The sequence below is a fragment of the Harpia harpyja genome, chromosome 2 (genome assembly GCF_026419915.1).
Source record: "Harpia harpyja isolate bHarHar1 chromosome 2, bHarHar1 primary haplotype, whole genome shotgun sequence".
In the NCBI taxonomy this organism is placed as follows: domain Eukaryota; kingdom Metazoa; phylum Chordata; class Aves; order Accipitriformes; family Accipitridae; genus Harpia; species Harpia harpyja.
The window spans coordinates 24,584,332-24,599,668 of NC_068941.1; the positions used below are offsets into that span (position 1 = coordinate 24,584,332).

Consider the following 15,337-nt stretch of genomic DNA (forward strand, 5'->3'; position numbering starts at 1 on the left):
CACTTTACATTCTGTAACATCACACAACAGTGTACATAAATCAACCTGGACTGCAAGTACAAAAGCATATTCTCTGTGCTAATTCCATTTGAAAAAGATCTTTCTCCGGAACTTCAAATGTCTCAGGGAAAAAGTAATTTTGACAGCATTTTTTCTGCCTGACTGTAGTCTATTGCTTATTTGCTCTTTCTACAGCCAAGAGTCAGCTACCTTAAAACAATCAAATGTAGTTCACACAAGGGCAACTCACAAGGGATTGACCTATTCTCCACTGAGGCTAACACTCACCATTGCTCCGCTCTAACCAAGCACTAGAAAGAGATACAATGAAATTTAATTTATCAGGGCAAACAGGAAAGATTTTCCTTTAAACAGTCCAAGTTCTGCAGGACAAACAACCATCACCAAGATGATTATAGCTGTGGATATATGAAGCATCTAATGTATTAGGGAGCAGATCAGCATCCCACCTGTTTTGAAATTCTCAGTGGTGCTGCCACTTCTGCTTTTCCACTGCGAGACACAGAAAAGGAGCATTTGCGAATGTATGCAGAGGTAGATGCTACAGTACAGTCACAGCATGAGAAAAATTTTCACCTGAGCTCTTGGTCATCTGCAAAGGGACAAGCACCACCAATATTTAATCTACAAATTATAAGACCATTAAGAGTAAGGATGATAAGTGAAAGCTAGTTTCCCCATCAGTACTTTAACTATATTGTTACCATTCTAGCTTAACTTATAAATATTTTAATCTTTATTATTTCTTCATTTTGTGAAGTAGATAAAGTTAGTGATAATTTTATTGACCTTCTGTAGATGTGATTGTTCCCATTTAGTTTTAATGAACCTAAATTAAACATCTGTTTAGTCATAAGTATTTTCCTTCTCTACAAGGGAACATATACAGTGAAATCACATTCCTACCAAGACTCAGGCACCCTTTGAGACACACACACATATTCACATACATATGCACATATAGAGAGTACACTCACAAATGCACTCACTGCTCACACTTAAACCATGGTACAATCTTATCCACTGCATGCAGCTAGTTATAACATGAACAGGACTAAAATTATCTGACCTACTGACCTTCCCTCTATTTCAGCTAAAACAGCAGGCCAGTGTTAAGTGAGAACAAAAGCAGATGGGGATAGATGTTTTTAGACAGGTACATTAAGGCATATCAAAGCCCAGGATGCAGCCATAGCTTGCAACCCTAATGGAAGACTGACAGCACATGGGATATTCAATGAGAAACATCAACCTGCACTTCCCCTCTCCTCATATTCTAAGCCAAAGCACCCACTGCTACAGACATAACACCCAACCAGACAATCCTTCCCTCTGATCCAGGACAACCACTGCCAAGTCCTCTGTAGATCAAGTCTGTCCTCAGGACCTAGAACTGTATGTGTCAGGGCAGGCATCATTATCAGCTACATGCACTAATCCTCACAATAATAAATTCAACAGAAATGGCCTGCTCTCATCCATTTAGGTCTCATCTGCTATGAGGCAGGACATTCAGCTCTCAAGGCAAGCATGAGCTCCTCCTCCATTAAATGGGGCTTGAGTCACTGTGAGTAGAGTTTTCAAGACAACACAAATAGGCTTAAAACAGAAAAAAGTTTAGCTATATTTTGTTAGTTTAGCCTTAAGAACAGACAGAACGCCATAATACCACAAATCAGCAACACCACCTCTGTCCAGTTTCCACCAACTGGCACCAAACAGCAGTTAACTCACAAAATCTTTCCTCCAAAATTTAGTGAAATTGCTCAGTTAAGTGGGTTCCCTCTGTGTGAAGAGCTGCAAGGATCTGATCCAACATTAACAAACAAGAAGGCTACAGCTGCCAAAGGCAAGCTGGCTTACCTCTTCTCACTGACTTGGCCATCTGAATCTCCTTTTCAAAGGAGATCAATCTCCTTATCAGTGCTCTACTGATACCAGGTGTGTTTGCATTAAGTTTAATTTTCAGTCCTCCTGCACAGCCACATGGAAGACTCTGAAAAGGAAATACAGGTGACCACTACCTTGCCTGTGGATTCTGGCTCAACAGTCCATGCCAACAGGTGTGGGGTCAGAATTTTATACTTTGTGGCAGAACACTGATCAGCACTACATGAATGCTTCCCCAAAAAAACATCTTTATGCTCTAAACTCTGGATAACATGTTCTTCCTCTTGATGGCCTTGCATGTACTCTATGGGAAAAGAACCTATTAGCATTTCAGCACATTTCCCAAATATATCTGAACTGTATTTCCATTTCTATCTGGGTTTGGGTTTTGTTTGGGTGTTTTTGGGGGGGGGGTAGAGGTGGTGGTTTTTGGTGGTTTTGTTTTTTATTTTTTACAGTCACTGTTAATAGTTATTTTCATTGAGGATGAAGACAATCTTTCCAACTAGTCAACAAATAACTACGCAAACACAAACATGCTCATGTAGAAAAACCTATAAAGCGCATGTTTTCTTCTTTCCGCTCTTTCATGTTGTGCTTTATGACCAATATCTACTCTATTGCCTCCACAACAGGCAAACAGGCAGGCAAACAGGATGCTCACATCCTCATTAAGCTGCAAGTGCATGTGTGGTCCAACAAGTATGTATTATACTTTACACCCTCAGACATGTTCCCAGAAAAGAGCACAGAGATGAGCTGTTAGTGTCAGTGGTCTCAAACAGATCCAACATAATGCCAACTTCCGAATTGCACCCTACAAGATTTTCCCCAGATACATGTATTAAACTTCCTTACCAGTTCAGACTTTTCTACCAAAATAATCACGAAACAGAAGGACCAAGCAAACACTGTAATTGAAAACTTATTTAGAGACTTGTCTTTCAATAGATTTTTGCTTAACCTGCATATAGTCAGATGTCAGAAAGCACAGCTCTCAAACTGTAAGTACACTGCCAGTATACAGCTGGCCTCAAAAGGCAGCAGTGACTAATTCACAAGTTCCATTTCTCCAGGAAAAAGGAGGTAATTTTTTAATTTGTAACACTCCATCTCAGTTAGCAGCTTCAGTACTCTAGGCATTATCACCCAAATATTCCTCCAGCATCACTAAAGTGCAGAATCCTACAGTCAGAACATCTACAGTGCAAAAATACACAATAAATATTCCTTTTATAACACACACAGATCTATTGCAAAACCTACAGTGCAAAAATACACAATATATATTCCTTTTATAACACACACAGATCCACTGCAAAACCTGTCAATCCTCTAAGGATTAGTAGGGGTCATATAAAAAAAACCTGGCTTCTTTATCAGTTGAGAAGTAAACTAAGCATCCAAAAGGTCTTAAGAAGGTATGATTCATGACATCTTGTGGTTTTCTGATGCAAGTGATATTACTCAAAACTGTGTATATAGACACCAGCCAGCCACACAACCCTATCACTGGAGCCAGACAACTTAATCTGATCCACTGACCAGCTGTTCAACATGCAATCCAAAGGTAATACAGATGCTTTAATGTTACCTGGACCAGATTTCATAACAAAAATCATTTGGGGTATGGCTGTAGACTGCATGACTGTGAATGGGAAGGAAAAAATTTTTTCCATGGTGAGAGCGGTCAAGCACCAGCATAGGTTGCCAGAAAGGTTGTGGATTCTCCATCCTGGGAGATGCTCAAAACCTGACTGGACAGTCCTAGACAACTTGGTCTAGCTGACCCTGTTTGAGCATGTATGGGGAATGGACAAAACGATCTCCAGAGCTCCCTGCCAACCTCAACCATTCTGTGAGTCTGAAAAAAAGAGCATGTGACAAGAACTACTCAGAGAAATACCAATGGTCTGCTGCTGTGCCTGTTGCTTAAAACAAAAAATTGCAAAAGGCTTCCATAAGCATTGTTAGGAAAGAATAAAATTAGGGAGAGGTAAAATCAAAGACAAAAATAACGAGAAGTAAAATGCTGTCAAGATCTCAAAGTACAGACAAGGCAGCAGGAAGCAGAAGCATAGCAAGCTTTATTCCATAATGACTTATCCTGACCAAGTACGTGAGCAACTAAGATAGAGATGACAGTTAAGGTCATGCCACAAGCCATACTCAAGAAGGAACAGCTCCTGCTGTCTGATTTTACTTTCTCTCTACATGGAGATCCATACTCCCCACAGGTCTTTCCTTTTGCCAGAACTGGGACACTGTAACTTTGTTTTCAATCTGCTTCACAGGACTCTCTCTCAAGCACTAAAGAAGAAACTAAACAGGCATCCAATGGGGGAAACGTTAACATTGTAAACTGGAAATCACATGCTTTTAAACTAACACGGCAGCCTTAAAAATACTCATGTTTGCTACAGGCCTAAACTTATTTGCGTTATTACCATTCTAGATTCTCAACTTATTATTGAGCCCTCCTTAAACTTTAAAGAAAAAAAAATTAATTGTAAGCACTAGTAACAAGCTCATACCCAGCCCAACAACAGGGATGGTATTTTCTCCATTAGCTATTTCAGCTGACAGTATTACAGATGTTGAAGATTAGTAAGTTCCCTTTGCAGAACTATCTTTGCTTTCTAACAGGAAAAGAAAAAAAGTCAAAATCAAAATGAAATACTTGATAATTTTCTATTTTTTTTAAAGAAATACAAGCAGCAGGAATTATACTGTACTCTAAAACAAATTTCATTCTTTTTCTATAGGGTAGCAGCAGTGAAAGCTCCGGTACAGACAGTATGGAGGATGTAAGTCTTTTCTTTGTAAATTAACAGAATCTCACTAGTTCTAACATTTGTATTTAACTGGGGATTTTGGTACTGAACAGGAAAATACTGACACAAGATGACTTTCTTTCCACAGCAACCAAACAGGTTCATGAAAGCTCTTCGTCACTTCTTTGGACACCCAGGCCACATGGCTGCTCTGCAGGCTTATCAAGCTCAAGTCTGAGGTAATTAAACTGTCCGGTAGGACAATGGGACATAAGACTGCAGGAAGCTCTAGCTGGCCAGGGAACACTCCATCAGGGATACTGAGAGAACAGCTTCTGAATGACAAACTACCATAGAAGGGAGCTGGGAAGGACTGCAATTTATCTTTGAAGCTCGAGAAGAATAATCCACTTTGCTTTCTAATTAGTAGATATGCATTCTGTGGGGTAACTTTTTTTTAATACAAAAAACCTCTATTTCTTCAGCTTGAAAAAAGGTTACAAACTTTCTCAAAATTCTGCTGCTGTTTCTTAGATACTCTGAGTATTTGTCTGGGTATCCCAGTCCTTGGGGATAGATGATCTCTTAGGTATTTTAAAAAAGTAGTTTAGGATAAGTTAGAGACACAACACATAGGACTGAAAAAATAACTTTCCAACATATCTAACTTGTATTAATATACAAGCTAACATCACCCATGTAAAGAAGTTGACCATTTTCCAGAAGATTTGCCAAATGAAAAGAAATGCCACTACATTTGACTGAAAGAAAAATAAATAACTCTCAACATTACTTTTTCCTTTGAAAGGAATATAACAACTCTACAAGATTCCCAGGGTTCTCCGTATAAACATATATGACTCCTCCAGATTTCATTAACTAATTAGAAGGGGTGGTGATGAAAAGGAACAAGCCCTAAAATCATTCATTAGTTAAGCAGGATGTGGCCTACAGTCTCAACAATGCATGAGCATGTCACAGTACTGTTACACAAGGTAACTCCATACCATGACATTTATCAACACCTTACTTCAACACATGGATCAAAATTCATTAAGATCCCCTCTCCACATCTCAACCACAACTTTTAGCTGTTGCTGTCACCAACTCTTGACACTTTTAATCAATTAACAGCAATTATCCCTTGGTTAAAAACACAGGGAGAAATGTCAGCAATTGTTGTGCAGCTCTTATCAGCATAAATGCCATAGAAGGCTCACATCAGCCTCCTGACTGCAAGTTACTCACATGACCTGAACTGTAAAAAAAACACAATTTACAAGATTATACTTTAAGGCTGCTCTTTCCAATGATCCTGTTTATGGCACAGTCTCCCCAGCAGCTGTACTGCTATGAGCAGTGGGAAGAGAAGAACCTCAAAATCCAGCTCCTAAAATCAGTCATCAAGTCACATCCTCCAACAGTTATCTTTTTAACTAGAGGCACTGTCAGACATTCAGGTGTGAATACCATCCATACTGTAAACTAGAAAGCAATTAAATGTGAAAACCATCTCTCAAAACAGAAAATCAATGAAAAGACATGCTAAGTGAAAAGAAACTTCACTTTATTTTGTAGCACTTAAATTAAGTCATTATTCAGGCTATCATCCTACAAGACTCACTTCCCTTAAGGATTCATACTCCTGACGAGAAATCAGTGCAAAAATACAGAGCTGAGGTGAACAGCCTCTGAACTACAACCAGGCAGAATTTCAGTGCTGTCATGCAAGTCTGCAGATATTATGAAACAGCTGCAAATAATGAAGACAAGAAACCAAAACAAGGTAACAGCTCCACATTCATCTCACTTCACACTAGCTGAGAAATCAAAAGAAGCAATGTGAAGTCTCTGAAAAAGTCTCTATCACTGCCAAGTGTTTTTGCCAGCTGAATTTCATGGAATTTTCACTGAATTTCCACTGAAAAGGACAATGTCATCTGTTTCAAAGCTGGAAAACATATTCTCCCCTTGGTGTCTCATTTACATCACTCACAGCACTCAGGACCAGGATCCTCACTCCAGTGGGCTCCCCGCTTCTCAGTCACAAGCTTAATGAAGTAGCTATGACTTGCATACAGCTTGAGCTTCTCACTGATGTCAACCCACTTCACTATTCCAGCATCATCACCTGCTTCCAGAGGCAAATTATCCATTGTCTCACCTGTTCACAAAAAAAGAGTTAGGATATGCTGTTACATTCTTCTTTCCTGCTTTTTCTTCTCACATGTCATCAGTTCTGCCCTTCCACATGGCTCCTTCACAGGCAGCAAACTTCAGCTGCTTCTCAGAGAAACCAATTAAGTTGCACACTGATTCTGTGCCAGAAACCTTTTTCATATTTGCACTATTTTAAGGCAAATCTGAGTGGCAGAGGTGGTGTTAACTCCTTGTCACCACTCCTAGGGTACCATCAGCAGCACAATAAGTTACTAGAAATCATTATGACAACTTGTATAGACTACCACAAATTTAGCCAATCCCTCTGCCTTGATTTTTGTTTGACTAACATTTGACTGCTTTCTTTCTCAGGTGCTATTCTACAGGACAAACTAAATTCTGAAACTTATATATGCTTATGGAAAACCAGAATAATTAAAATTTTACTAAAGGCTCCAAAATAAAAAATAGTACTTCAGGAGCAATGTAGAATTGCTCTCTGAAGTTTCTTACTCTGTTTCCAAAAACAGTCCCAGGAGTTGACAAACAACCACCAAATAAATGCTTTTAAAAGTATCACAAAATGTATATTAGAAACAAAGACTGAAGGATCAGTTTCTTCACTGTTTCTGGGGACTGAGAAATCAAGGACCAGTGACATGTGAAACTTCACCACTGGTATCTACTACCCAAATCACAGTGGAAATGTCACTACATGAAGTCCCTGACTTGAACAAGTCAGAGACACCTAGATTGATTTATCTTGAAAGGTGAGAGATGAGAATCCAAGATAACAGATCAATCTAGGAACTAGCAATGTATGCCCATTCCTACTGATTTATAGAAGCAAAATAAGGTCCAACAATTACTCTGGCAGAGTAAACGAGATAAAAGGTCTCAGAGCAATTACAACACCAAACCAATAAATGCAGTGAAAAATCTGCCAGCAGCCAGAGGCAATGCTCCTGAAGCACACACTAGCTACTAAAGGAAAACTAACAAAAGAAACAGACTATCCTTCCACCTCAGACTCATTAAAAAGAGAAATTAAACCAAGTCAAGATAAATACAGTGACAAGAAGGAACCCTTGTCCAATGTTCAATCTCCGTACAAAGGTACATGGTCCATAGCTTAGAACTAGCTAACAAATGAATAAATAATTTGCAGGCAAAGTCCATATATTCCTTATTTCAAGACCAACAGAAACCAAACTATCAACAACAGGGAACAACAACTACCTGTCACAGCTGAACATGTTGGGAGACAAGAGACCCCCACACCCATTGGTTTTAGCCCAATATTTTACACCTGACTTGCATGCTCCCCCAATTTCATTGCCAATCTCAGCCCAACATACATCCCAACTTCAAACCAACATATAAAGTAAAAGGCGAATACGAGCACATGTGGAGATACCCACCAGTTTCATCATGATAGTTCACAGCCTCTGTCTCCATCCAGGCATTATCAGTGTTACGAGGGTCATCCACATATCCTCTGTACACCTAAGGCCCCAAACAAACCAAAACAAGCTCAGTGTCACATCAAACAAGGTGGAATGAATAAGATTTTTTCTTTCTCTCCAATACATTTGCCCTTAGAGTTTTCAATAGTCCCTTCCATTTCCTACACCATGACAACCCTAGCATCACAGCTTATTTTCATTTCAGCTACATCTTTTCAAGTTCCATACAGCTGCAAGTTACATGCATAGCTCAAGAGGCTATCGCAAGAGACACAGAGCTCACCACAAAGTGCTCCTGGCTGAACAGCTTGTGGAGCTGTTTCTCCAATTCTGCTTTCTCCTCAGGCGATTTCTGCAAGGAGTTCAAGGCCTCCTCCTCAAATTCTCGCTTCAGGGTAGTGCTAATCTTCTCCCCTGGATCCACCATACCCTTAGAGGGGGGAAAAGAAAAAAGACGTGACTATCCCTCAGATTCCACTTGGTTTTACTCCCCTTAGACTGACTTAGTATATTACATCCACTTGCATCATACTCTGGACATGGAAGGAACTTTACATGCAGTTGTAAAGAGCAAGCACACACATCCTTCAAAACCTGCAACGGATTAAATTGTGCCTGCATTAAGCAAGAGACATGGTGAGAATCAAATACGAATACTGCCTTGCAATGCAGAAACAGCAGAAGGCATACCAGCTGATGCTTCGGCAAAGCTAGTTTAAGGAGCACTTCTCACCTCTGCAACATGAGGTTGTTCATCAAAAAGCACAATTCTATCACGCGCACGCCAGTTATCACCTCGTGGCCTTACCAGCGGGGAAATGTCTACCATCTCCGGAGCTTTGCTCTTACCCCTGGAATGGCCCACTCCCCACAGTCTCTCCTCTTGATAGCTACAAACTGTAAGATGTTTTTGCCAGTAACTGGATGAGCAATTTTATTGCCACTTCTGTCCCTCTTCCACCTGCAGCAAACGACAAACAAGAACATGCTTTGCTGCTTCTTGACACAAGGGCCTGGGAGAGGAACAGCAAGGCACCCATGCTGTCACCTGTGCAGGGGCAAACAAAGCAGAGAGAGAACAGTCACGGGCAGGGTGGGGACGGGACCGACAGATGCCATCTGGCAAGATTGCCACCAAGGGCAGAACACTGAGTTTTTCACGCACCTCCACCAGCCGTGTTTTCCTCAGCCAACAGGGCAGAAACCGCCCAAGAGCCACATTTCTGTAGCCATGCTGATAGCAGCAGCTCCTTTGAGAGCTATGTCCAGCACATCCTACCAGCTGTGACGCTCACCAAGCTGCACTTGTGCCTACCCCTCACAAGCGTGCCTTCTGCTAGAACAGAATGTACATGCAGGCTGCAACACCTCCAAAGCGCCTCACCCAGCACCAGCGCACCACCACAAACACCCACTGCTGCCTTCAGTATAGAATTAAGAAGAACTACCAATAGTTAAAGCAAAAAGCCATCTAAACAAAGACAAAATAAAAACAGCATTTCTTTTACTTTCAAGGACACAACTCAATAGCATTGGCAGCCTTCTGAAAAGGGGAAGAAGTAAAATGCATTAGGATGATTTTCACAATGGTTCTATCTTCAGCATGGCACTTCTCAGCTTGCACCTTTGTTAACTATGCTATCTTTTCTGAACGCTTTCTGTGTGTACAATAGTTAGCATGTACACACAGATCCTGGCAGCAAAAGCACCACTAAAACAGAGCATACACTGACAAAAAAAAAAAAAAACCAAAAAAACCAAAAGAGAGAAACATAACCCTGCCTCCTCCTATAACATACTAGGCCAAGTTAGTATTTCTTACAGAGCAAAAGCAGGCACACTGCTTTTTTTTTTTTGCAGTTGAGTCATTATGACAGAAAAACCCATTCTTGCAATTTCACATGCCTCATCTAAGGCCTTTTGGCATATTATGTATACGGTATCAAAGTATCACATAATCCTTTCAGTTTTTACATTTGTTACTGAAGATTATTTGTATAATGTATTTCTATTAAATTATGCTTCCTGGTTTGTTGTTTTTTTGTTGTTTTGTTTTTTTTTTTTTTTTAAATCTGCTTCCTCGGCATTTCAGAAGTGATTGTCTGTCATTAGCAGTGAGTCCTTACTCTTTTCCAGAGACAAAGACTAAAAAATTATGACATTCATGTTCTACCTGTCTATGTATCTCTCCAGACACCCGTATCTGAATGGGCTTACACCTATAGGAACACACACAAAGGGCCCGTGAAAAGTAATAGCCTGTCCAGAGATGCACAGAAAAAGCTAAATGCATGGGTTTTTTTTGCTCTGCTGCAGGGCACCTTTCAGTCACCTGACGCTTACCTAGTTACAACAGGATCAGCAGCATGGTTTGGTCCCCAGCGCCCTAACAGTCCTCTGCCTGCGAGGCCAGTCCTTCCCACCGGATTTCTGAAATAAGTGGCACAGTACATTAAACATATCTACCTCCCCACGTTCAAAATATACTGCAAGTGTTCTAAAAGAAGCAGCTTCAAAGAAGCTTAAATAACAACAGAGAAAAGGATAGCAACATACATTTGGTGCCACCATATGCTTTAAAGAGCAAGAGAGACAAAGCATGGTTTTCTCCATCAACCTCTTTTTGTGTTTGATTGTACAGGGAAAGGAAATATACAGAATGGCTTTGTCATTTCTCAGATCTTGTGCCCCAAAATGCTCCTGATCAAACGTTACTCTCATTGCACACACAACCTTGTCTGAAAATGGAATCTAGTTTCCAAGACTACAGATGAACAGAGCATTCAATTATGTACAAATGGCAGAAAGAAAAATTATTTTTAGGTGAGATTACCCATCTGTGCTATGCCAGGATTTGTCAGTGGAAGCAAATACTCTTCCACTCCGCCATAGCACACAAGTGGTACAAAAGCTTCGAAGCCCAACACCTGGTCAAACTGTGGAAAAAATTAATTCAACAGACCCCACTATTAACAGTGTTAAACCTCCTCCAACTCCAGTGTCACCGCCACCCTCAGTACTACTGGCTAACCTTTTAGTGCCTCTCTGACACAACCTTCTTCCAAAGAAAGAACTCGCTGGCCCTGAGGTAGCATTTTTCCTGTCCCTAGGGGAAACTATCTTGATTTTGTTCTATCAGGCACCATGCATCAAAACTGATAGACCTGAAACTACATCACTGAAACGAATATGCAAACAAAAAAACCACTCACCGGGGCCTCCCATTTTCAACCACATACAAGCCATTCAGACTCCTCCTCTCCACTTCTCCATCTCTCTCATTGAATTTGGGAGAAAAACCTTTATCACTGTGTAGAAAAGAATAATTTAATAGAGATAAGTTATAAAACGCAAAACACCCCTCTGCCCCACAGAAGCTTGCAGGCCAACCACCAGATCAGCAACACCCATTTGACCGATGAGCAGTTTCTACCAGAATTTAAGTTGCAGGCCCTCCCTCTTCTATAGGAAGCTATAAAGTCTCAACCTTTATTGATGACAGTCTCCCTGTATTTAGTTCTGCAGACATAAGTGCGTCCCTCTGAAGAATTTAACGTTGTGTCTCGCTAGGTTTTCATTTAGACAAAGTGTTTCAAAGGTGCTCTTGTTAAGGTTAGAGAACACAGAAGGATGTTATCCATTGATAAAACTAAAAAATATTTTGCTAATAAAAAAACTGAGCAGAAATTTATTAGATATGATTTATCAGAGTTACAAGCTAATAATCACTGATTTTCAAAATTAGCTTAATGCCAATCTCCTACGCATACCTCTGAAAACCAGTAGAGAAGCAGCTGTCTACAGAAGTATATTTACTTTCCCAAAAGCAATTCCTCTCAAACCATCACAGGTTTCAAACTACTGATTAGCTTCTTCTACACAATTCATTTGGGAATTTACACTAATACCCCAAAAACGACTCTGTATTCTCAAGTATTACTAACACCTACTAAAAGATTACCTGACACTTTTCCAACTATGCCTTGACAGAACATCAGCAGCCCTACAGAGTCTAAGGAGCAGTGTGCCTTGCAATCAGCAGAATACTAACCAAATTAAGAGCAAATAGAAGCACATGTTCACACAGCAATGGGAAACAAGGAAAGTAAGGCTGAAACCTCAAGTGCCATTATCTTCTGATTTTTCTACAGATCTTCATACAGAGGAATCATCATTTCACATTATCACAAGTTACACTAGATGCATGCACCTAACTTTCTAGCCAAGAAGGATACAGCATTCCTTGAGAGGAGAATGTATTCACAGAATCAATCAAAAAAAAAAATCAGTATACACATTCAGAAAAAAAAGAAATAGTCATGCATTCAACCTGTCACCTTTCCTGAGTCAGAGCACTCAACTCAAAAACAACAATTCTACTTTAATTCTTTTCTCATCTTGCATTCAATCCATGAACAAACAAACAAGTATATTATGAAATTGTTCTCCCAAATTCTTAAGGAGAATTAGGAGATTTTTACTTAGCTCACAACACAGAGAAGCAGCACTACACAGCATCAACAGCTGTCCATTATTCCAACTAACACTACTCTTGCCTCAATCACCAGCTCAGCAAACTCATGTGTCAAAGACAGTCACAGCTAATCCAAACCATTCAGTTCTCTAACCACCATTTTTCTAGGTCTTGACTCTCACACATCACTGTAGAATCACACATCACTTAAGCTGATGATCTTCTTAACTCAGCTGATCCCTATTTCCTGCTTCCATGTTCACAGGAGAAAAGAGCCACAATTTACACTCACTTGATTTGGGGATCCGCCCAACTGGGTCCAGCCAAAACAGACATTGCAGTGTATTCCACAGGATTATAATCTTTCCACTCAATTAGCCAGCCCACTTTATCTTCAGGCACTTGACTACGCTCAACATGTGATCCTGGATAGGGGGAGGTGAGAGCTTTGCTGTGGTAGAACTTAACATTGTAACTGTTGAACATGTTAACAGGATGAAGGTGGGACCAACAGTTTGCAGAGAAGTTACTGAAAGAAAGAAAAAAAACACCTCATTCATTAGGCTTTAACCCTGTTGTTTAATCCCAGATGTGCAGAGTACATTATAGCAAGTGGAACAGACTAGGCTTTTTCAACAAAACAGCTCTCAGTAATACGTTATTGCTTCCTTCAGACATCATGCAAATGTACACCGGGACCAACAAATTCTGAATTTTACCTTCAGCTTCTTGAAGCAGAAGAGTACTCTACTAGACACACAGGAAGATTTCACAGTATGAGTGAAAAGCTGAGAACTGGAACTGCCATTCCAGACTGTGTGGAACACTGACCAGTTATTAATCATATAAAAGGAACACCTCAAAGATTTTTACCATAAATGCAGAAGGAAGGTCTGCTTGAACATTAAATCTCTGCGTGGGCATTTCATCAACAAACCAACCCAGCCTTACAAGAGTCCTGCTGTCACATCCAGTGGTAAACCAGGTAAGAGCAAGAATGAAATATCCAAAAGCCTGAGCAATACAGCTCTACAAGTTGCTATGACCACCAAAATATTATTTTGTGCAATACTGAGTAGGATAACACATACCTTGTTTTTCAATTTTAAAGAAGGCTAGAACTATCAAACTAGTTAAGTTAAAAGTAAAAAAATACTTGAGACTCCTAGTGATTTTATTTTGCCATGGGTTTTCTGGAGCTGAAAGACCGGTCAACAATAAAATACTTCACAGCAGATGGGGTTACAGTGCCCAATCATCAGCTCTTAAAAACGCTACACAGATTTCCTTCAACACACAAAGCAGCCTTCCTGTACTCAATTTTTTTTTTTTTTTAACTATTACAAAAACAAAGAGGATTACTCTAGAGAAGAGGCCCAAAGCTCAGCAAGGGGCTATAACCTACAATAGTACTCTAAAAACAAGATATTTGTAAGTTCTTAGTGAAAAGCTTTTTTTTTTTTTTTTTTTTTAAATCAAAGAATCACTTCCAGCATGTAAGGAAATACATCTCCTCTGCAAAAATGCATCCAGGTTTTAACAAGTTAACATTTGAGCAAAGCGATGATGGGACCAATGAGTTTCTGACAAAAAAAAGAAAAAAGCAACTCGTACACTAGTATTAACCCTGCTATTTGAACTCAGATACGCATATTAGGTTATAACTAGCAGAACAGGCCAGGCCTTTTAAAAAACAGCAGTTCCAGTTCTAAACTCCTCACTCGTGCTACGAAATCTTCAGGTGCCTCTACGAGAGTAGGTTCTGCTTCACACTGAAGTTGAGAATTCATTGGTCACAGTTACAGCACATGTGTGCTGTCACATCCACTGCTGAGTTGATGTTCTCAAGCACAATTCAATTCACAAACCACTTGAGGCTCATAAAAATCTTTAACAGAGATGGGGAAAAGGGCATACTTGATAGGGTGCCAACCTCCACAGGCAGGCCAATGTTACATCACTTTTGTATTTTTCAGTAACTGCATCAGTTTAAAGGACAGCCTGATTTTTGTTTCTGCCACGTCCAAAAGCGACACTGTCAGCTACACAGCACATCCCACCCCAAGCTCCCCCTCAGCTAGCAGGGCATGGCAAGGCAGCCCTGAGACCTCGGCCCAGCAATAAGGTGGCTGCTCCCTCGAGAACAGGGCACCACCTCCACGGGGCCAAACACCAGCAGAGCCACCGACTCAGGAGCACCACCCCGGCCTGGCCTGGGCACGGCCCAGCTTCGCATCAACAGGCCACGGTACCTGAGGGGAGGACGGTGCTGGTGAACGCACCGGACAGGCTGGGTGGACAGCGCAACAGTGAAAGAAAACACGGCGACTGCCCGTGCGAAACCGGGCCCCGTCGCTGCACGAAGGGCACCGGCAGGAAGCGGCATCGACGACGACGCCGAGCCCACCTCGGCAGAAGCAAGTTTCGCCTCAGCTCCACAGGGCAGGGCTGGGCCGGGCCTGAAACGCAGGCGCTGGACCGGCTGGGCGAGGCAGCCAGCTCCGAGCTGCCGCCCTTCCCCGAGCCGCCGGTGGCCCCCCGAGCGCTGCCCG

At 41.0% G+C, this 15,337-nt stretch overlaps 1 protein-coding gene across 4 annotated transcripts; it reads right to left on the minus strand.

The window, feature by feature from the left end:
* Positions 1-6,235: 6,235 nt before the first annotated feature.
* NUDT9 (nudix hydrolase 9) lies at positions 6,236-15,268 on the minus strand. Of its 4 annotated transcripts, none has more exons than XM_052772877.1 (8): positions 15,068-15,264; positions 13,078-13,314; positions 11,524-11,619; positions 10,655-10,741; positions 9,161-9,272; positions 8,595-8,741; positions 8,267-8,351; positions 6,236-6,849 (listed from the first exon to the last, which is right to left on the minus strand). In XM_052772877.1, the coding sequence occupies exons 1-8, from the start codon at positions 15,169-15,171 to the stop codon at positions 6,674-6,676; spliced, it is 1,044 nt and encodes a 347-aa protein (XP_052628837.1). In that variant the 5' UTR covers positions 15,172-15,264; the 3' UTR covers positions 6,236-6,673. The 4 variants fall into 4 exon arrangements, with proteins under 4 accessions (XP_052628837.1, XP_052628829.1, XP_052628856.1 ...); XM_052772869.1 differs by having other exon boundaries at positions 15,038-15,259; XM_052772896.1 differs by having other exon boundaries at positions 15,193-15,214.
* Positions 15,269-15,337: the final 69 nt, after the last annotated feature.